Below are 21,525 nucleotides of genomic sequence, written 5' to 3' on the forward strand. Positions count from 1 at the left end.
GTCGCCCTTTGTACCGGCTCTAGGACGATGAGGGCGGCTGCTGGACCTTGTCATCAATGACTTCTTTAGGGATTCTTGAGGATTTTTTTTTATTCTATTCTATTGAAGAAAATGAACACTTTTGCAATACATTGTCGTTTTTATTTCTTGAATTTATTGAGGGTACGTAATTTTCCCGTGTATTTGATTTTTTACAATAAATTCGCCGAACTTTCCGATGGTATCTTCGTATGTTGTGGTACCAGTTTGCACTTGAAGAATTTCGTTCATTTTTTCTAAAAATAATCAAAAATATTATAGAAATCTATGAATAAATACGAAAAATAACCACTAGAGGCGATATTTAATACAGATAGACATTTCTCCTAACAAACAATCGAATTAATCCATCCCAATATACCTGATTTTGGTAAAAACCAAAACCTTCTACCTGCTCTTTGTCCCATACTTTGAAGAAACCGGGCGAGGCGTTTGTAACCGTTTCTAAACCTAACCAATTGGCACTGAGCCTTCAAACTGGTCAGGACTTTACCCTCCATCCTCTAACATTCATTGTTTGTCTTCGTGAACTTGATCATTCCATCCGATACGAGGTTTTGCCTCTTTTTCTACTGCTCTATATTTAATGTAGCCCAACCAGCTCGACTTCTGGGCTTTAATGTCTGTTTCGTTCATTCCAATTCCTTCTGTTGACTTTATTTCGGTAGGCCCAGACATCTACTCCGGATAATTTTCCAATTTCCTTCAAATCTTCTTGTATGGTGTACCAATTAGGGCTAAGATTGCCCGATTTCTGCCCTTAGCAAGACCTGGCAACTGTTTTGTGGTATCAGCTACAGAACAATCGGAAAAGAAGCTAGATAACAACTACAGGGGTTGAGACAGGCAAAGACTGCATGCAGATTTTGTTGCAAAGAGGACGAAACCTTCAGAGAACTACACCAGGAAGCGTATGAAGACGAAGTTACAGCCATCCCAAGTGCTGGGAATAACAGATCAGCCGTAAACACTGGGTTCTTTGGGTCGCAGTGTATACGAGACCGTGGAAGAGGATTTGGAAATTTTGGTGGCCAGTAATTTGACTTGGTGGTGCCGAATGAGGAATTTTGTGATTCGAGCGATTCCTATAACAAGATCTGAACCGAAAACAAAGGTTTTTGGTTGTAATAATCGAAATATCTACAAGTTTTCTTAATAAATATTTACCGTCGTTTCCTAGCGAATCTGGAGGTATAATAACTGCGTGACGATCCAATGCGTGTCTGTTTATTTGGACAGGATTTCTGTAATCGCGTCTTTGGGTTGTTTCTTGTATCGCCCAATCTTGAGGTAGACTGAATTTCTTTTTTTTACTTTCCAGTATTTGTTTTCTTACTTCGTTTTCTTGAAAATGTTGTTCGTTATTTCAAATTAGCATTTAAATAGAAAAGAATCGGAATTTCACGTTAAATTGAAAAAAATAACTCTACGGGGACAATTCTCAATCTTCGTGCGCTTGTTTTTGCACCCAGGTCGTCCAGTGACTGTTTTAACTCCGAAAACGGTGACCAAAATCAACCAAATTGTGCGTGCAGATCGTCCAAAGAGACATGACAAGTTTGTGCGAAGCTGGTGTCAAAAAATCTGACTTCTGATCAATAATCTAGCTCCAATTGGTCTGCTCAAATTTCCTCGAAAGATCAGAAAAAGATTTGCTTCCAAAGGGACTCGATTTGAGTCGATGGAAGCGGTAAAACGGAGCTCCTGAAGACCCTCGCTTGTTTTTGCACCCAGATCGTCCAGTGACTGTTTTAACTCCGAAAACGGTGACCAAAATCAACCAAATTGTGCGTGCAGATCGTCCAATGAGACATGACAAGTTTGTGCGAAGCTGGTGTCAAAAAATCTGACTTCTGATCAATAATCTAGCTCCAATTGGTCTGCCCAAATTTCCTCGAAAGATTAGAAAAAGATTTGCTTTGGAAGGGACCCGATTTGAGTCGATGGAAGCGGTAAAACGGAGCTCCTGAAGACCCTCACCAAAGAAGACTTCCAGCACTGCTTCGATCAATGGAAAAACGTTCGGAAATGTGTGTGTTGTGGGGGGAATATTCGAATGTACAATAAAACCCAGTTTTCGAAACCAGTTTCGTTATTTAATAGCCAGACCTCGTATACATATTCGAAAAATAAAGTCACAGTTATGATTTTCAAAATTTGATGACATTGGAATGCGTAAAACCCAAAATTTTGATCATATTTGATACAAAAATTTAATTATTATTTCGGTTTCTTTAATATTAATGGAAATTTTTGAATTGAAATTAATTTGTTTTCTTCGATTTCTTGAAAAATAATTATATTAATCAGCTGTGTAACAAAACGCGTGATTCCTAACCTATTCCAAAGTATTTTTGAATCGATTTCGAAAATTTTATTCTTTGTTTGTTTCGCTGATATTTTTTTAGTATAAAAAATATTGTTGACACATTATATTTTTCAATTTTAAAGTCTAGTATTATTTCCGACGATTCTAAAGTTGCGAAAAGTATAAAAATATTGCTAAGGTATCCAAACGTTCTTTCCATCTAGCCAATCCAATAACCCATTAATGAAATCATCAAATAAATTGAAATTTTAACAATGTCAATCACGAAAAATCGCCTATCAAGTCATACGTCAATTGTCATATTTGCTTTAGGGCTTGTAAAACCGGTAGTTGTAAGTAGATAATAGTGTTTTTATGGTGATTTAAAAGAAATGTGAACTCAAAATAAAGAAAAATGCTTTTTTTGTGTAGTGGTGTGTTGTGCAATATTATATAGACAATGTACAATTCTTAGGAACTATCGAAAACCAAGTAAGAGATGTAAATCGCTTTGAAAGATGGTCGAATTTATTAGGAAGTAAATAAAAATAAATGCATTAAGATAATAAGTTTTAAAATCAGTCGTAACATTATGAATTTGATTTGATTAATTCTCAAAAACGAGTGTGTGTGAAAATACAAATAAAAGGTTACATTAAAGCCGAAAAGTTTCATACTTATTACTGTTTCAAGGTAGTAATCGTTTTATTTTTACTGCTTGGACTTTTTATATTCTTTCTTGAAAAATAATTATATTAATCAGCTGTGTAACAAAACGCGTAATTCCTAACCTATTCCAAAGTATTTTTGAATCGATTTCGAAAATTTTATTCTTCGTTTGTTTCCCTGATATTTTTTTAGTATAAAAAATATTGTTGACACATTATATTTGTCACTTTTAAAGTCTAGTATTATTTCCGACGATTCTAATGTTACGAAAGGTATAAAAATATTTTATTTAATAAGTTTCGAGATAATCGATTATTTTGATAATCGATTATTACTACTCGAAAATCGAAATTTGTGGCTAAACTTCCAATGGACGTAACGTCAAAACGATCTGTATTCCCTTTTATAATTCGATTCTAAAATCACTTATTTCCGTTTGAAACTTTATTTTTAACGAATTCAACTGGGTAAATAACTTTTGATTTGTTTGGAAATGTTTTCTTTAGGATTGAGAACAATCCAATCGATTCCTATAAAATTGTACGAATTATAATCGATTTTTGATTAAAACAACGAAATTGAAATCGATTCTTTGTACTTGAGAGCACGTCAATTTTCAAATATCATTTGTCATTATTATAACCAATTTTGAACGTTCAATTTAATTCAAATTTGTTAAAAAAAAACGCATTTTAGCTGAGCAAAAAGCTATTAGTTAGTGGTTCGAAAAGGTCGTATGAAAATTTTGTACATTTGACGAATTTCCCCGTCGATTTTGCAGGTTTTCAACAATAAATGATGTTCCGGTTGTACATAAAATATTGTATGTTACTTGGGTATAAAACTCATGGTTTTCCTACTCGAATCGAATATACTATACCTATATCGCAGTAATCTGCTTGATACTCCGTTTTACTTTCCATCATTTCGTCTTCTTTTATAGTCACATGGTCCAGTGGTTCTTTGAAATGTAGTTCTTGAATTTTTTTGCTTCTACTCTTTTTTACCTGTAAAGAGAACAACGTCTTTCCATTTTCTACTCACACCCCACATCCCCTGAGGGTCCCAGGGGATTTCCTACGTCAGTTGTCGCGGGCCGAATCTGGCCCGCGGGCCGTAGTTCGGAAACCCCTGCGCTAATCAAAATAATTCTAATTTAAGCTCACTTTTTCCAAATATTCATCCCCGTCTTCGAATGGAGATTGAACTTGTTCGTCGATTTTCAAAAATTTTGCAAAACTGGCCGCAATTGGATCTTTAAATTCTTGTTCGTATTGACATTTTTCAGCTCTGCGGATTAAAAACGTTGATTGAACAAATCGTCGGTATCTGGTATAAACTATTTGTTGTTTTAAACATACTTGCTGAAAGGTTTTGGAACGTAGTCCCTTTTTTGAGTCGTCAAATAAAGTAGCTTGGCGATATCTTCGGGAAGCATTCCGGACATTCCGCTTGGAGATTATAGGAATACAAAAGTGACACGAATTTTTAACGTCAGCGTCGATAATTTCGATAAAATGTCAGTCACAAATGAAAAGTATTTGGGCGGAATGTTCAACTACGTCGTCTAGGGCTAAGTCTCTATGGAACAAATAGCAGGTAGAAGGTTTTGGTTTTTCCCAAAGTCGGGTATATAAACTCCGAGTTTAGGAGAACGTTAGTCTGAAGAGAAAGTACCCAGGATCCAGATCATCTACTCCAGATCCCAATATCAAGATAAGGACTAGTAGTGAAAACGCCAAAAAGAGGACGAACAGTTTATTAGGGTGTCTGCTGTCTTTTCTAGAGGCGGAAAGGATGAAGTATGAAGGGAATTCCACAAAATTCTGCATTGATTGCATCATTATTTGAAGGAAGGGAAATGGTTTGATTGGAAGAACCGATTAGAAATAAAAAAAAAATTATAAATTCTTCATTGTTTATTTAGAAAAATGAATTTTGAAATCATATCAATTCTCCCACTGGTTCGATTATAAGTTCGGCGATCTGAAAAGAAATATTGAAACGTTTCAGACACAATTTCTAAGCGAAAAAACAAATACAAAAATTAACGAAAACGTAGCCATAACCATATTGACAACCTAACCTAAATCAATTCAAAACAAAATCGAAGAGGTGCTGGAGAGAAGAAATTAAGAGAAGATGGAAGGAAATGGAAGAAAAGACACGAAATAAGATATAATGGAAAAGTTGTGGTATAGAGGATTCACAATTCCACCAATCCTCACATTTGGAAAAGTAGAAAAACATTTTTTAATCGGTTTGTGAATAGACCACAATCCATTGGTTACCAAATGTTTTGTTGCCTAGACCGTTTCTTGGATCCAGTGGATCCCCAGCAGCTACATCACCACCAATTCCCTAAAAATAATCAAGCTCTGATCTATCCTACGAAAACTTGCGTTGTAACCAAATAAATTGTCAAGGGACCCCCATCTTTCGTCGCTCCCGTCGTGGACTTCTGGTGGTCACTTTGGGAAGCGACTAAAGTAGAAAATTGACAAACAATCGCTTCACTCAACACGTGAAGGTGCTGCGTAATACTTACGTTAACAGAAGTGGGTGTCGATAGAATATAAACAGCCGCGTCTGCAACATCGGCAGATTTTAACATGGGCACCATAGTCAACGCCTTGTAAGTGGAATCGTCTACGCGTTTTTCGGCTGTTCCGGCTTGTCTTAGTTCTGTATCAACCATTCCGGGACTCAAACTCTTAAAATAATTCGTAATTTAGTCCAAATAATTCGTAACCTTTGTATAATAATTCACGACTTACAGTTACTCTAATCTTTGAGCCGGATTGAGCTAGTTCTCTTCTAAGAGACTCGGTTAAAGCGGTAAGGGCGTGTTTACTTGGAGGATATAAATTCAGTACTGGTCTATGCGGTAGTCGATGTCCGCCGATACTATTAATATTTATAATCTGACCATCTACATCGTTTTCATTCATATGTTTAATAGCTTCTCTCGTTGCTATACAAACTCCTAGAACGTTCGTATCCAAAATAGCTCTCCAATTTTTGGTTTCGCCAGATGCCAGCGGACCCCATATGGAAATACCGGCGTTATTCACGAGAATGCTAACTGGACCGACGTTTTGTTTCGTCCAATCAAATGCGTTTATTATATCTTTTTCGATGGTAACGTCACCCACGAAACCATAGAATTTCCCATTTTTCGACGATAGTCTTTTAGCTAGAGCATCCAAACGTTCTTTCCGTCTAGCCAATCCAATAACCTATTAATGAAATCATCGAATTAATTGAAATTTTATCAATGTCAATCACGAAAAATCGCCTATCAAGTCATACGTCAATTGTCATATTTGCTTTCGGGCATGTAAAACCGGTAGTTGTAAGTAAATAATAGTGTTTTTATGGTGATTTAAAAGAAATGTGAACTCAAAATAAAGAAAAATGCTTTTTTCGTGTCGTGGTGTGTTGTACGATATAATATAGACAGTGTACTATTCTTAGAAACTATCGAAAACCAAGTAAGAGATGTAAATCTCTTTGAAAGATGGCCGAATTTATTAGAAGGTAAATAAAAATAAATGCATTAAGATAATAAGTTTTGAAATCAGTCGTAACATTATGAATAACATTCGATTCGATTTGATTAATTTTCAAAAACGAGTGTGTGTGAAAATACAAATAAAAGGTTACATTAAAGCCGAAAAGTTTCATACTTATTACTGTTTCAAGGTAGTAATCGTTTTATTTTTACTCCTTAGACTTTTTTTATATTCTTTTCGTTATGAATCGTTCTGATAGGTAAAAATTTATTATAAATATTATAATAAAATTATATTATATATTTCTTAACTTAATTGATAGATGTCGATTACCTTAGTTTAGCTTTAGATAACAAACTAAAACTGAAATTAGTGAGTTACATTATCACTATATAAAAACATTCAAATGTGTCTCACAATCAATTCACAGAACATTATTGAAATTAAATACACATTAAATGTTTGTTTTCACCAAGACCTGTTTAGATTATTAAATAATCTAGTAACTTATTGTTTCTTTCCTTTTTAATTATATATTATTCACCTTCATTCCATGTTCTACCAATTTTTCAGCAATCGCTTCTCCAATTCCTGCTGTAGCACCGGTCACTAAAGCAACATGTCCTAACCACCTTTCCATTTTGACTGATTTTTAAATAAAAATTGCTACTAATTAATCATTTTTTATCACAAATCAATCATCCGGTTGTTAGTTTTCCTTTTCTGTAGGAGTATAATTATGCTGATAATTATGGACCAAGTTTGATTATTCATTTTGAATGTGCCCTCTTTGTTTTCCTTCTACATTTAGCAGGTTTATTAAATTTCAATGCTGGATATTTGAAGGACAAATAAAAAATGTTATCGGTTTCCAATTAAATTTAATAACCATAAATACAAATGACATTATAGAATGTTTAGAAGGATAGAAATAAAAACAGATACACTTTACATTTTAATATTTATCTGTAGAACAAAAAAAGTAGGTTCGTGATGCAAAGTTTCTCGAATGTAAATCCAAGTGGGCGTTATGGGAGGCCGTCCTTGCCAGCCGCCATCTTGAAAAACACGTGCTATCGAATATCTGCCATGTTTTTTATTTGAAACATTTTTTTGTATAACGCATAGGGTTTTTGCTAAATATATAGTTAACGGTTCGTGATAAATTAAATATTGAAAAAAGTTTGGAGCGCTATAATTGAAAATTACAAAAAAATGTTTGGAATAAAAAATAAAAATGATCTCAACTATTTTTGTCGAACGTTTTATAACCTATAGAACAATTGATTCACTTTAAAGGGCTTCAAGCAGTTGAATTATGACCTTGTAATAAATAGATTGTAGATAAAACCTTTTTCTTTGTTACGCAATCATGACTCACTTGAAAAAGTATATTTCGTACCACAACATTATCAGATTTGTGGGTACAAAATAGAACGATATCAAATATTGATTTTTCTAATAAATGATATGAAAAACGTTGTTAGGAATAGAGTTTTTTTTATTAATTGAGGGAACTATATTCACATTCAATTCATTGCCTTTTCCGTCTATTAATAGTAATAATTATTATTTAAAACAACATATCATGTACAGATACCATATCAGCAAATTAACATAGACACATATATGTATCTAATAATAAATATAAGCTCCACATTATCCGTTAATCCTTAAATATTTGTCATGTTAAAGTGGAAGGAACAGGTTGCTTTTGTGACAGGAGTTAATTCAGGTATTGGAGAAGCTATTGCAGAAAAATTAGTCGAAAAAGGACTCAAGGTAGTAATTTATATGAAGAATTATAATTAATTTTAAAAATAGAGTGATGAAAATAATAATTTTATGCTTAAAATTAATTTAAACATAGATAATCAAATATTTAGATCGCTGTTTACAAATTTCCAACATTTGGGAAAATATTATTGCGATAATCAATCAAAATTTAGATTCCAATATTACGAGGACAGTCCCAAAAGTACTTGGCTTGACATAGAGATGACTGTAGCTGCTTGAAAGGGGCAAAGACTCCAGAAATGTTCAAGAAAATCTACTGGAAGTACACGAGCTAGTAGCCATAGTTCGGTACATCGTGTTTTAACTGAAAATTTGGACATGAGAAAGCAAAAATAAAGTCGTTTCATAACGTGGATCTAACACTTCACACCCGAAACCAAATAAAACGCATTGAAAAGGGAGGACCGGCTCCAAAGAAGGCGAAGGCCTTTCCAAGGTGGTGGCGATTGGGAAAACTATCAATGGCTAGTATCATGCGACGTTTTAGTGAAGAAAAACGGCCGCATTTGAGGGGCTTCACGTTTCTGGGATCTAAAAGGAAATTACGTTGAAAAATTTGTTTGTTTCCTTTTTTTGGTCAAAGAACTTTTGGAATCATCCTCGTAGAATGGAAATTCTATTATTTACCAGTTTTTTTTATTAATAACAAAAGTTGTGAATGTATATTAATATCATTGTTTATACAAATTCTATCACAATAGTTTCAAAAACACATAAATAAAGATGAAATTATTATTAATGCGTAATACATTGAACAATATTTACCTTTAAAAATGTAAATTTCGAAATTTCTTTATAAAAACTGTTTCCTTTGTTAGTTTAAATTAAACATATTCCAAAAAAAATCGCAGTAAACAGGTCAGTTAGGCCAGTTAGGTCCTAATGACAAATATTTGTAATTTCCGTTTGTAATTTGTCCACCGTTGTTGCCACATCTGCATTGTTATAGTGCGTACGACGGTTGCCGTATCTTGTTTTATCTCTGAGCTGTTTCTCTTGTAAACAAGGAAGTCCATGGGGATTACACTCGCCACCACTAGGTCAGTCAGTCCCAGCGCACCTTGTCTGCGACCCAAAGGATGTATTTCTAGCCGATAATGAAGAACCTAGTGATTACAGCTGATCCGCCTTCTTTTCCAGTGTTTTTTTTTCCATTGTTGTGTAGCTCTTATCACAGAAAGGTTCGTGTCCCGTGAATAGCTTGTCTGCGATCTTATATCCCAAAGGAGTTTGGATTTTATGTGGTCTAATGGCTGCTTGACTATCGGACATTTGTCAATTGCATAAATTTCTGCTTGTGTTTGCTTTTGCGCCCCAGTTCCTTCCGCTGTTGCGGTGGAAGGTAACAAAAGGAAAATAAACAATCGTCAATTTCAGGTAGTTGGTTTCGCTACAAGATCAGAACGTCTAATAGCGCTAGCGCAAAAACTGTCAACGTCCCAACAGGGTAAATTCTATCCAATAGCCGGTGATATTACAAACGAAGATCATATTATACACGCGTTTCAATGGACACAAGATAATATCGGTCCAGTTAGCGTATTGATCAATAACACTCCTACCAGTGTTTTATATTATGATGATATCGACGCGTTGAAAGAAATTCTTAACGAAACTGTTTTGGGGATTTGTATTGTTAGCAGAGAAGCCATTAAACATATGAAAGAAAATAACATTGACGGATATATTATTAATGTCGGCGGACTTTCACGTAACGAAACGTATTTTGATTCACCCTGTAACAATTCTCTTAATCCATTGACTGAAACTTTACGTCTTCAACTTGCTGCAGACGAATCCGAAATTAGGATAACGGTGAGTGGATATAAAGACATTTTTTTATTAAAATTCAAAGAATTTTTTCTGTTTCTTCGAAGTGGCTAGATAAAAAAAAACAAGCCAAAGGTATTTGGAATTGTTCGAAAATTAAATGTTTAATTATAAACTATCACTACATAGTTTCCATCAAATGTAAAAGTGAATCAAAAAGACCCAGAAAATACGTTAAAATATTAATATTGGCAACAGCGTAATTTAGACTCTGTCCTTTTAGATATCGTTGTTGATCTCACTAGAATCCGCGTCGAAAGTTATTAAAAGAGGAATCCTCCATTTTTGGTAGTGACAAAATGTTGAGAAGTATCTATTTTCCGTAAAGAAGTCCTTTAGTACTTTTTTATATTCTGCCCCTGGACTATAAGTATTTTTTTTAAAACCATTTTTAGTGTGTCAAGTTTATCTTGATGTCTACTGTACTAATCCATGTTTCAATACATTTTTGAGATAAGATATCTCGATGTTACCTTAATCAAATCAATTCGACACGATAAATATTTCATTTTATGTATACAGTATGTCCCGAAACTATAAATGAAAATATCTGTATCACAATATATAATAAATTTATAAAAAAAATGAGAAAATATGAATAATTATGATGATATTTTCTTAGAGTCTTAGCTACGGATGTTCAGAATCAGATTTTTGTAATAATAATGGCCCCCTTGATAAATTAAAATATAATAATGGACTCGACGAAAGAATATCTGTTGTCAAACCATCAGATATAGCGGAAGTGATAATTTTCGTTTTATCTACACCCAAACGTGTCAATGTAAGTATAAAAACACCTTTTAACTGATAAAAAGGACTGAAATTTTGAGGGTAGTACTCAAAATATAATTTACTACCCCTTTTATTTGAATTACCGTAACCAATAAAATATTTTTGTTGCAGATCTCTAAATTAACTATACAACCCGTTTGAAAAATTTTTTTTTCATAATATCTAATTTGTTATAATAAAAATTTATCTTTACTAAATCATTTTTGTTATTACCTAATCTAAAAAAATCAATAGTCCTTGTTAAATCCTTCAAAATAAGCAATATTGGAACCTACTTGATAAAACGTGTTTTAAAATCATAATTATTGCTACTAACAGAATTTTTTATATACAATTATCACGCAATTTAAAAAAATAAACGATTAAATAATCCCATTTCCTATTCATTATCAATATTGATATCGATATTCTCAATCTATGAGATAGAAATATCGCCTGAGAAGTCTTAGGAACATCTCGTGATGTCCAAAAGTTGATAGTCGTGACAATTAAACAATAAATAAAAAAAAATTGCATCTTCACTATTGTTTGTATCCAGCGGCCATCTTGTATATTCAATACGTCAATGGACTCTCATTGTAAAACACAATTTTTATTATCAAGAGAAAAAATAAAAATTATCACAATAATTCGATGAATTAATCGAAAAGTAACAACACGATGCATAGATATCATTAGTAATGTATATATAATAAATTAACAACCAAAACTGACATTCATCTAGTGTTGTAAACAAATTAAATTCAACAAGGTCGTCAGCGAAAACTGTCAATAAAACCAGCTTAATATAATTTCCTCCTTCCAGTTCGTTCTTCAACCGGTAGATGACACTAGCGCTGCTTAAAGTATAGTTCACTTTCTATTTACTATCATTTAATTTATTCCAGCCTAATATTTTTGTTAATTTCAAATATCTAGTGATTTTAATTTTATGGATTATAATTTACATTAGTTTTGTTTATATACTTTATAATCCATTTAGAATTACTCGATGAAGTATGTGCTGCCATCGTATTGAACATAGAAGAAACAGTTTTTATAATTAGTGACCACAGAACATAATATATTTAGAGGATCACGACAATGTTATGCGTTCTAACCAAATTGACGTCGACTGGCATATTTAAATTTGGCGCGTAATTTGAATTAGGTAGTTTATACTACTATCTCAGAACTAATACATTTTCAAATTTGTTTGTGTTTATAATACTTCTCAAAATGGCATATTTCATATATATATCGCAAAAGATGAAAGTTTAGTTTTATTAGGAAAAAAATATCTAAGTAAGAGAACCTATTTTGTTATTGTTATACTCAAATAAAATGTAGACAAAAAGGCATTTGAAAGTGATGTGATAATCGTTCAGTTATAATAATAATAACGTGTGTGTATTTATTTATATAAAAAAAAAATAAAACTTGAAATATATAGAAGAAAAATAGCTAATTGAAATTCGTCACATGAACTTCATAACAAATCCTTTGCAGTTAAGTATTAGTAACGTTTTAAATCCTTATGAGGATTTGGAAACACGTGCATCACATACATAAACAACATTGATTGAAAGTTATTTTTAATAAATTAACCACTAACACTATACATAATCAAAAACACGAGCACAACACATCAATAATGAGTCATAAATAATAACTGCGCAACGTCTACCAACATTTAATTATACAATTTCGCCAACCTAATATATAGTTCCGCTAGCAGCTCCATCTAGTGTTTTGAACTCGAATTATAAGAATTATTCAACCTTGAGCCATCTATGTGAAACTTTTATAAATAAATGGTATGTGATAGCGTCAGCAGAATTAAGAAAATAATAAACACTGTTGCCAAGTTATTAATATTTCCGTTATTCACGTTTAAAACTAATTATACGTTTTTTTAATTCGAATAAACGTTATTGAGACATTATTTAATGTAATTTTACCTCCTTATATATTAAAGCTTATATAAAGATATTGAAGGAAACAAGTTTTATATACATGGTTATACGAAAAGTCCTAAAACGAAATAAAACTACTTCAGGATTATTACTGAGTGTTTAATAGTTGGAAAATATTGCAGGAATTGATGTAAAAGGAATATTTTGAGGTTAAAAAATGTATTAAATAACAAGTTTTGTAAAGAAAGGTGATAATTACATAATTTTAATAAACTTTTAACGTAAATATTATTATATCAAGGAGTACTTGAATGTGTTTCAACACCTATCCAGCTTAGGTTCTGATTTCCATAGATAATGCCTTATCGCCGTGAATAAACGTTACATTATTATAAAACAAATTAAAAACAAGTCATTAAGATCAATCAGTACAATAATCTTGATGTGTTTCATATGAATTATTCCGAAAAGTTTCCGTTATACTCTGATATTTGTGAAAAATTAAAATTTTCTCATAAACATGATTATACAAACGTTTTTCATAAACAATTTGGTGGGGTCAGTTATTGCTCGTAAGTACTTTGTTTAATTCAATAAATCGAATATTTTAAACATCCTTAAAGTAGTCAAATCCCATTTTTTTTTTTTTTAATATATTTGTCGTATCCGAAATAATTCCTCTCCTTATCGATCATTTTTTTGCTTCTTCCCTGTATATTTATTTAATTTTTTTTTTAATTTTCCTATTAGGTCGCGTTTTTCATTTTTTTTTCTCTCGTCACTTGTCAACATTGACACATGTAGTTATTCTGTGATTTACTTCTAAATTTTTTTTTTCTCGTTCTAATTTGTTATTTATGTTGTCGTCGATTTAACCTTCGCCAATTCGGCCATTTGGATCAGATATAAACCTATGCAACGGTATAAAGACCAAATAGCCAGTATACTAATATATTATTTGGTCCTCCGTGCCGTATAGAAGGCCAAAAAACCAAATAGTTGGTGTACTGTACACTATTTGGTCCTTCGAGCCGGATATTAACCAAAAACAAGATTATAAGGCACTGCGGAAAGGATATTAACCTACGGAAGGCTCTGAAAACCAGACAGTTAGCATAATATACGCTACGTGGTCCTTCGAGCCGGGTATTAACCCACGGAAGACTAGAAACAACAATTAATTTGTGTTTGGTTAGGTTATCTAGTATACTAATACATTATTTGGTCCTTCGTGCCGTATACAAGTCATAAAAGCCAAATAGCTAGTTTATTGTACATTATTTGGTCCTTCAAGCCGGATAAAAGCTACTATACACTGTTTGATTCGTCGAGACTATTATTAATGTATGAAGGTCTTGAAAAACAGGATTATTAGACTCTGCGGAAAGGATATTAACTTACGGAAGGCTCTGAAGACCAGACAGCGTACTATACGTTATGTGGTCCTTCGAGCCGGGTATTAACCTTACGGAAGACTAGAAACAACAATTAATTTGTGTTTGGTTAGGTTATCTAGTATACTAATACATTATTTGGTCCTTCGAGCCGTATATAAGCTACTATACACTGTTTGGTTCGTCGAGACTATTATTAATGTATACAGGTCTTAAAAAACAAGATTATAAGGCACTGCGAAAAGGATATTAACTTATGGAAGGCTCTGAAAACCAGACAGTTAGCGTACTATACGCTAAGTGGTCCTTCGAGCCGGGTATTAACCTACGGAAGACTAGAAACAACAATTAATTAGTGCAGTATACACTATTTGGTCCTTCGAGCCGGATATTAACCAAAAACAAGATTATAAGGCACTGCGGAAAGGATATTAACTTACGGAAGGCTCTGAAAACCAGACAGTTAGCATAATATACGCTACGTGGTCCTTCGAGCCGGGTATTAACCCACGGAAGACTAGAAACAACAATTAATTTGTGTTTGGTTAGGTTATCTAGTATACTAATACATTATTTGGTCCTTCGAGCCGTATATAAGCTACTATACACTGTTTGGTTCGTCGAGACTATTATTAATGTATACAGGTCTTAAAAAACAAGATTATAAGGCACTGCGAAAAGGATATTAACTTATGGAAGGCTCTGAAAACCAGACAGTTAGCGTACTATACGCTAAGTGGTCCTTCGAGCCGGGTATTAACCTACGGAAGACTAGAAACAACAATTAATTAGTGCAGTATACACTATTTGGTCCTTCGAGCCGGATATTAACCAAAAACAAGATTATAAGGCACTGCGGAAAGGATATTAACTTATGGAAGGCTCTGAAAACCAGACAGTTAGCGTACTATACGCTAAGTGGTCCTTCGAGCCGGGTATTAACCTACGGAAGACTAGAAACAACAATTAATTAGTGCAGTATACACTATTTGGTCCTTCGAGCCGGATATTAACCAAAAACAAGATTATAAGGCACTGCGGAAAGGATATTAACTTACGGAAGGCTCTGAAAACCAGACAGTTAGCATAATATACGCTACGTGGTCCTTCGAGCCGGGTATTAACCCACGGAAGACTAGAAACAACAATTAATTTGTGTTTGGTTAGGTTATCTAGTATACTAATACATTATTTGGTCCTTCGAGCCGTATATAAGCTACTATACACTGTTTGGTTCGTCGAGACTATTATTAATGTATACAGGTCTTAAAAAACAAGATTATAAGGCACTGCGAAAAGGATATTAACTTATGGAAGGCTCTGAAAACCAGACAGTTAGCGTACTATACGCTAAGTGGTCCTTCGAGCCGGGTATTAACCTACGGAAGACTAGAAACAACAATTAATTAGTGCAGTATACACTATTTGGTCCTTCGAGCCGGATATTAACCAAAAACAAGATTATAAGGCACTGCGGAAAGGATATTAACTTACGGAAGGCTCTGAAGACCAGACAGTTAGCGTACTATACGTTATGTGGTCCTTCGAGCCGGGTATTAACCCACGGAAGACTAGAAACAACAATTAATTTGTGTTTGGTTAGGTTATCTAGTATACTAATACATTATTTGGTCCTTCGAGCCGTATATAAGCTACTATACACTGTTTGGTTCGTCGAGACTATTATTAATGTATACAGGTCTTAAAAAACAAGATTATAAGGCACTGCGAAAAGGATATTAACTTATGGAAGGCTCTGAAAACCAGACAGTTAGCGTACTATACGCTAAGTGGTCCTTCGAGCCGGGTATTAACCTACGGAAGACTAGAAACAACAATTAATTAGTGCAGTATACACTATTTGGTCCTTCGAGCCGGATATTAACCAAAAACAAGATTATAAGGCACTGCGGAAAGGATATTAACTTATGGAAGGCTCTGAAAACCAGACAGTTAGCGTACTATACGCTAAGTGGTCCTTCGAGCCGGGTATTAACCTACGGAAGACTAGAAACAACAATTAATTAGTGCAGTATACACTATTTGGTCCTTCGAGCCGGATATTAACCAAAAACAAGATTATAAGGCACTGCGGAAAGGATATTAACTTACGGAAGGCTCTGAAAACCAGACAGTTAGCATAATATACGCTACGTGGTCCTTCGAGCCGGGTATTAACCCACGGAAGACTAGAAACAACAATTAATTTGTGTTTGGTTAGGTTATCTAGTATACTAATACATTATTTGGTCCTTCGAGCCGTATATAAGCTACTATACACTGTTTGGTTCGTCGAGACTATTATTAATGTATACAGGTCTTAAAAAACAAGATTATAAGGCACTGCGAAAAGGATATTAACTTATGGAAGGCTCTGAAAACCAGACAGTTAGCGTACTATACGCTAAGTGGTCCTTCGAGCCGGGTATTAACCTACGGAAGACTAGAAACAACAATTAATTAGTGCAGTATACACTATTTGGTCCTTCGAGCCGGATATTAACCAAAAACAAGATTATAAGGCACTGCGGAAAGGATATTAACTTATGGAAGGCTCTGAAAACCAGACAGTTAGCGTACTATACGCTAAGTGGTCCTTCGAGCCGGGTATTAACCTACGGAAGACTAGAAACAACAATTAATTAGTGCAGTATACACTATTTGGTCCTTCGAGCCGGATATTAACCAAAAACAAGATTATAAGGCACTGCGGAAAGGATATTAACTTACGGAAGGCTCTGAAGACCAGACAGTTAGCGTACTATACGTTATGTGGTCCTTCGAGCCGGGTATTAACCCACGGAAGACTAGAAACAACAATTAATTTGTGTTTGGTTAGGTTATCTAGTATACTAATACATTATTTGGTCCTTCGAGCCGTATATAAGCTACTATACACTGTTTGGTTCGTCGAGACTATTATTAATGTATACAGGTCTTAAAAAACAAGATTATAAGGCACTGCGAAAAGGATATTAACTTATGGAAGGCTCTGAAAACCAGACAGTTAGCGTACTATACGCTAAGTGGTCCTTCGAGCCGGGTATTAACCTACGGAAGACTAGAAACAACAATTAATTAGTGCAGTATACACTATTTGGTCCTTCGAGCCGGATATTAACCAAAAACAAGATTATAAGGCACTGCGGAAAGGATATTAACTTATGGAAGGCTCTGAAAACCAGACAGTTAGCGTACTATACGCTAAGTGGTCCTTCGAGCCGGGTATTAACCTACGGAAGACTAGAAACAACAATTAATTAGTGCAGTATACACTATTTGGTCCTTCGAGCCGGATATTAACCAAAAACAAGATTATAAGGCACTGCGGAAAGGATATTAACTTACGGAAGGCTCTGAAAACCAGACAGTTAGCATAATATACGCTACGTGGTCCTTCGAGCCGGGTATTAACCCACGGAAGACTAGAAACAACAATTAATTTGTGTTTGGTTAGGTTATCTAGTATACTAATACATTATTTGGTCCTTCGAGCCGTATATAAGCTACTATACACTGTTTGGTTCGTCGAGACTATTATTAATGTATACAGGTCTTAAAAAACAAGATTATAAGGCACTGCGAAAAGGATATTAACTTATGGAAGGCTCTGAAAACCAGACAGTTAGCGTACTATACGCTAAGTGGTCCTTCGAGCCGGGTATTAACCTACGGAAGACTAGAAACAACAATTAATTAGTGCAGTATACACTATTTGGTCCTTCGAGCCGGATATTAACCAAAAACAAGATTATAAGGCACTGCGGAAAGGATATTAACTTACGGAAGGCTCTGAAGACCAGACAGTTAGCGTACTATACGTTATGTGGTCCTTCGAGCCGGGTATTAACCCACGGAAGACTAGAAACAACAATTAATTTGTGTTTGGTTAGGTTATCTAGTATACTAATACATTATTTGGTCCTTCGAGCCGTATATAAGCTACTATACACTGTTTGGTTCGTCGAGACTATTATTAATGTATACAGGTCTTAAAAAACAAGATTATAAGGCACTGCGAAAAGGATATTAACTTATGGAAGGCTCTGAAAACCAGACAGTTAGCGTACTATACGCTAAGTGGTCCTTCGAGCCGGGTATTAACCTACGGAAGACTAGAAACAACAATTAATTAGTGCAATATACACTATTTGGTCCTTCGAGCCGGATATTAACCAAAAACAAGATTATAAGGCTCTGCGAAAAGGATATTAACTTATGGAAGGCTCTGAAAACCAGACAGTTAGCGTACTATACGTTATGTGGTCCTTCGAGCCGGGTATAAGCTTTAAAAAGTAGCTAGTTTGTATACCGTATACTATTTGGTCTTTCGAGCCGGATATAACCTCCATGGAGTGTACTATACACTGTTTGGTTTCAAAAAAAATTCATTTAAATGCTAACCAAATCCAAATAACGATGAACAAATTCCACGGTACTAATTTTTTTTTTTCAGTTGCACTTATGGGCTTCATGTTTGGTTTTACCATAAGCTGGTCGTCACCTGTTATGCCAAAAATTCAAAATCTATCTTCCGATAGTCCTTTCGATAGAGCTATAACAGATACGGAAATATCCTGGATGACTTCGTTAGTTGTACTCGGTTCTTGTTGCGGATGTTGGATGTTCGGATTTTTAACTTCCACAATCGGAAGAAGATTTTCCACGATAATCTTGGGAGTTCCGATGGCTACGAGCTACTTATTAATGGCGATATTTCGAACTGTACCCGTTTATTATGTAGCCAGATTCATCATGGGGTTTACTCTAGGAGGTGGAAATATAGTATCGATGACGTACGCTAGCGAAATATCGAGTCAATCTAATAGAGGAGTGATTAGTACGGTGGCCGGTACTTCTCTAGCTATAGGAACATTGTTCTGTTACAGTATCGGTCCTTGGGTTAGTGTTACCGAATTGAACATAATCTTGAGCGTATTTCCTTTGATTACCATAGCGATTTGTATAATATTTTGCGAGGAATCGCCTTATTATTATTTGGTAAAAGGCGAGGAAGATTTAGCCAAAAAAGCGTTGATGACGTTCAGACCGCCGGGCACGGACGTCGACAAAGAACTCGAAGAGATTCTGATCAAAATCGAAGAACAAAAATCGGGAAATTTCTGGAAAATAATCAAAAGCAAATCCGTAATGAAAAGTTTATTTATAGGAAATATGTTGCTGATTTTCCAACAGTTTACCGGCATAAACGGTATATCGATGTACAGTCAATCTATTTTCGACGAAACCGGTTCGAATTTATCGTCGGCCGTGTGTTCGATCATATTAGGGGCTCTTCAATTAACCAGCGGCAGTATAGCGCCAATTGTGGTCGATAGGTTCAACAGAAGATCCCTCATGATAGTATCCGCTAGCGGAATGATACTTTTCGAAGTACTGCTGGGAATTTACTGCGTCGTCGACCAAGTTTCTTCCTTTTTCAAATTCGTACCGATATTATGTTTGGCGGGCTTCATGTTCAGTTATAATTTCGGTATCGGACCGCTCTGTTGGGTCGTTACGAGCGAAATTTACGCCGCCAGAATTAAATCTATGGCGATGGCGTTTTCGGTATTCGTTTATTACGTCGTCGGTTTCGTCGTTACCAGATATTTTAAAGCCGTACAAAACGCTATTGGTATAGGCGCGCTTTTCTTCATATTCGCCGGTTGTTGCGGCCTGTGTATAGCGTTTATCATTTTTTGCGTTATCGAAACCAAAGGAAAAACTTTGGAACAGATTCAAGATCAATTAGAAAGATGAAATATTTCGTTTGATGCTGACGCCTCTTCATTTTCATCGGCGAGCTTTTCCACAGCTCTTCGTTTATTTATTTTTCCCGTCCAACATATTCTCGATCTTCTGGGATTTCTACTGTATCGTATATTTTGTTAATTCTGTCGTATTTATGGTTATTTCGTCTATTCTTGGTATTTGTTTTCCCCGTCCAGCATCTTCCGGCACTTCTCCCGTGTCTATCTCTAGTTTTACTTCCCGTACTGTCTTTTTTTTGGTTTAGATTTCTTCCTCTTCTTATGCTTGTCCTTTGGTCTCTTATTTTGAGTGAGTTTTTGTTATTTTCGCAATTTCAATGTCTCCAAAGAATATCTTCTGTTGATTTTCCTTATTCCTTTATCAATCTTTTAACTTTTCGTCAATTCTTTTTTATATTTTTCACGGTCTGTTTCCGCTTTATGTCTCAAATATCGCTTTTATGGTCTCTGACCACCAGTTTGTTCTTATTACTACGTAGCAGCAACACTGGTGGAAAAAACTTGTTTGTATCTCGTTGCAATCATGTTGAACTCGGATTTCGTCATGAAAAAGGCTTTACGAATTCCGAAGCGTCAAACTGAAGATCGTTGGGTGATACAGAGATCCAGAAATATAGAAAATCCAATGAATTTTGTACCAAAACCGGTTGATCCTTACCAGATAAAGGAAGAGGTCTTCAAGCAACAAAATATATTATACCCGTGATTCTAAAATGTTTTTTCTCTACGTAATGCTTTATAGTTCATATTTAAATCGGTATTTTGGAAATATAAACAGGCTTAAATTTTTCCCAACTGTTTGAACCGTACCTGAGCCTGTACTATGGAGATGGCGTCTTAGAGGACGTGGTTCAAGTTATTTTTGGAGTCTCACGTCAAGTATTTTCACACCTTTGCAGAGACGATGAAGAATTGTCACTTAAACGAGCTGGTTCTGGCTAGTAGCTGGACCAAAATCAACTAGCATCATTAAACGTTTCGCCGCGACTTTCGGGCGTATTAGTTTCGAAAATATCCAGGTCATATTGCGACGAAAACTCGTTTAACAACCAGGTGTTGTTCGTGGTATCAAAAAAGCGATTTGATTCACATCAAGTATGTGCTTTACAAATTCGTGTCAATATTTGATAGAATGATAAATCTCAAATAGCTACTTCACCTTTCCTTTTGTAATATACATTTTTTTAAATAAAGTGCAATTTTTTTTTTTTAAAAAAACCATTGTATCATTAAATTGTTTACACAATTTTTTTTTATAGGTTAATGTACAAGTACTTATATCTTTGATAGAAGATTAACTGATAAAAATCGGTTTAATCTATCTTTTTTAGAACGCAATATACATATAATGCTTATCAAAAGTTCCCTGTTTATTTTCAAAACGAAATTAAGGGTTGTAAGTTGATATCGCAATATTTTTCTTCCTTCGACCTACTCTTAGATCCAAAAACTTCAACTCCCACTCTTCACGCGTCCAATTTTAGCCCACTGCAACCTCTTTTTGTTATT

At 34.5% G+C, this 21,525-nt stretch overlaps 3 protein-coding genes across 6 annotated transcripts; 2 read left to right on the plus strand and 1 right to left on the minus strand.

Annotated features, from left to right (window-relative positions):
* Nucleotides 1-4,922: 4,922 nt before the first annotated feature.
* Nucleotides 4,923-7,171, minus strand: LOC130447197 (farnesol dehydrogenase-like). The gene is made up of 4 exons (XM_056783878.1): nucleotides 7,076-7,171; nucleotides 5,794-6,255; nucleotides 5,565-5,729; nucleotides 4,923-5,002 (listed from the first exon to the last, which is right to left on the minus strand). The coding sequence occupies exons 1-4, from the start codon at nucleotides 7,169-7,171 to the stop codon at nucleotides 4,961-4,963; spliced, it is 765 nt and encodes a 254-aa protein (XP_056639856.1). The 3' UTR covers nucleotides 4,923-4,960.
* On the plus strand, nucleotides 6,292-21,234 carry LOC130447196 (solute carrier family 2, facilitated glucose transporter member 6-like). Of its 2 annotated transcripts, none has more exons than XM_056783877.1 (2): nucleotides 6,292-6,556; nucleotides 18,699-21,234. In XM_056783877.1, the coding sequence occupies exon 2, from the start codon at nucleotides 18,707-18,709 to the stop codon at nucleotides 20,003-20,005; it is 1,299 nt and encodes a 432-aa protein (XP_056639855.1). In that variant the 5' UTR covers nucleotides 6,292-6,556; nucleotides 18,699-18,706; the 3' UTR covers nucleotides 20,006-21,234. The 2 variants fall into 2 exon arrangements, with proteins under 2 accessions (XP_056639855.1, XP_056639854.1); XM_056783876.1 differs by lacking the exon at nucleotides 6,292-6,556 and adding an exon at nucleotides 12,573-13,420.
* Nucleotides 7,324-11,150, plus strand: LOC130447201 (farnesol dehydrogenase-like). Of its 3 annotated transcripts, none has more exons than XM_056783881.1 (4): nucleotides 7,324-8,313; nucleotides 9,706-10,143; nucleotides 10,781-10,942; nucleotides 11,065-11,150. In XM_056783881.1, the coding sequence occupies exons 1-4, from the start codon at nucleotides 8,218-8,220 to the stop codon at nucleotides 11,092-11,094; spliced, it is 726 nt and encodes a 241-aa protein (XP_056639859.1). In that variant the 5' UTR covers nucleotides 7,324-8,217; the 3' UTR covers nucleotides 11,095-11,150. The 3 variants fall into 3 exon arrangements, with proteins under 3 accessions (XP_056639859.1, XP_056639862.1, XP_056639860.1); XM_056783882.1 differs by lacking the exon at nucleotides 7,324-8,313 and adding an exon at nucleotides 9,012-9,509; XM_056783884.1 differs by lacking the exons at nucleotides 10,781-10,942; nucleotides 11,065-11,150 and adding an exon at nucleotides 10,382-10,774.
* Nucleotides 21,235-21,525: the final 291 nt, after the last annotated feature.

This window comes from Diorhabda sublineata, chromosome 8 (genome assembly GCF_026230105.1).
Source record: "Diorhabda sublineata isolate icDioSubl1.1 chromosome 8, icDioSubl1.1, whole genome shotgun sequence".
Lineage (NCBI taxonomy): Eukaryota > Metazoa > Arthropoda > Insecta > Coleoptera > Chrysomelidae > Diorhabda > Diorhabda sublineata.

Excerpts from the sequence above, each read along its gene's own strand:
- LOC130447197 (XM_056783878.1), bottom strand. The coding sequence starts at position 7,171 with ATGGAAAGGTGGTTAGGACATGTTGCTTTAGTGACCGGTGCTACAGCA. Across the intron at positions 5,730-5,793 it reads GCTCAAAGATTAGAGTAACT|AGTTTGAGTCCCGGAATGGT; the intron begins GTAAGTCGTGAA and ends AATTATTTTAAG. Across the intron at positions 5,003-5,564 it reads CGACACCCACTTCTGTTAAC|ATCGCCGAACTTATAATCGA; the intron begins GTAAGTATTACG and ends ATTTCTTTTCAG.
- LOC130447201 (XM_056783881.1), top strand. The coding sequence starts at position 8,218 with ATGTTAAAGTGGAAGGAACAGGTTGCTTTTGTGACAGGAGTTAATTCA. Across the intron at positions 10,144-10,780 it reads AATCCGAAATTAGGATAACG|AGTCTTAGCTACGGATGTTC; the intron begins GTGAGTGGATAT and ends ATATTTTCTTAG. Across the intron at positions 10,943-11,064 it reads CTACACCCAAACGTGTCAAT|ATCTCTAAATTAACTATACA; the intron begins GTAAGTATAAAA and ends TTTTTGTTGCAG.
- LOC130447196 (XM_056783876.1), top strand. The coding sequence starts at position 13,369 with ATGATTATACAAACGTTTTTCATAAACAATTTGGTGGGGTCAGTTATT. Across the intron at positions 13,421-18,698 it reads GGTGGGGTCAGTTATTGCTC|TTGCACTTATGGGCTTCATG; the intron begins GTAAGTACTTTG and ends TTTTTTTTTCAG.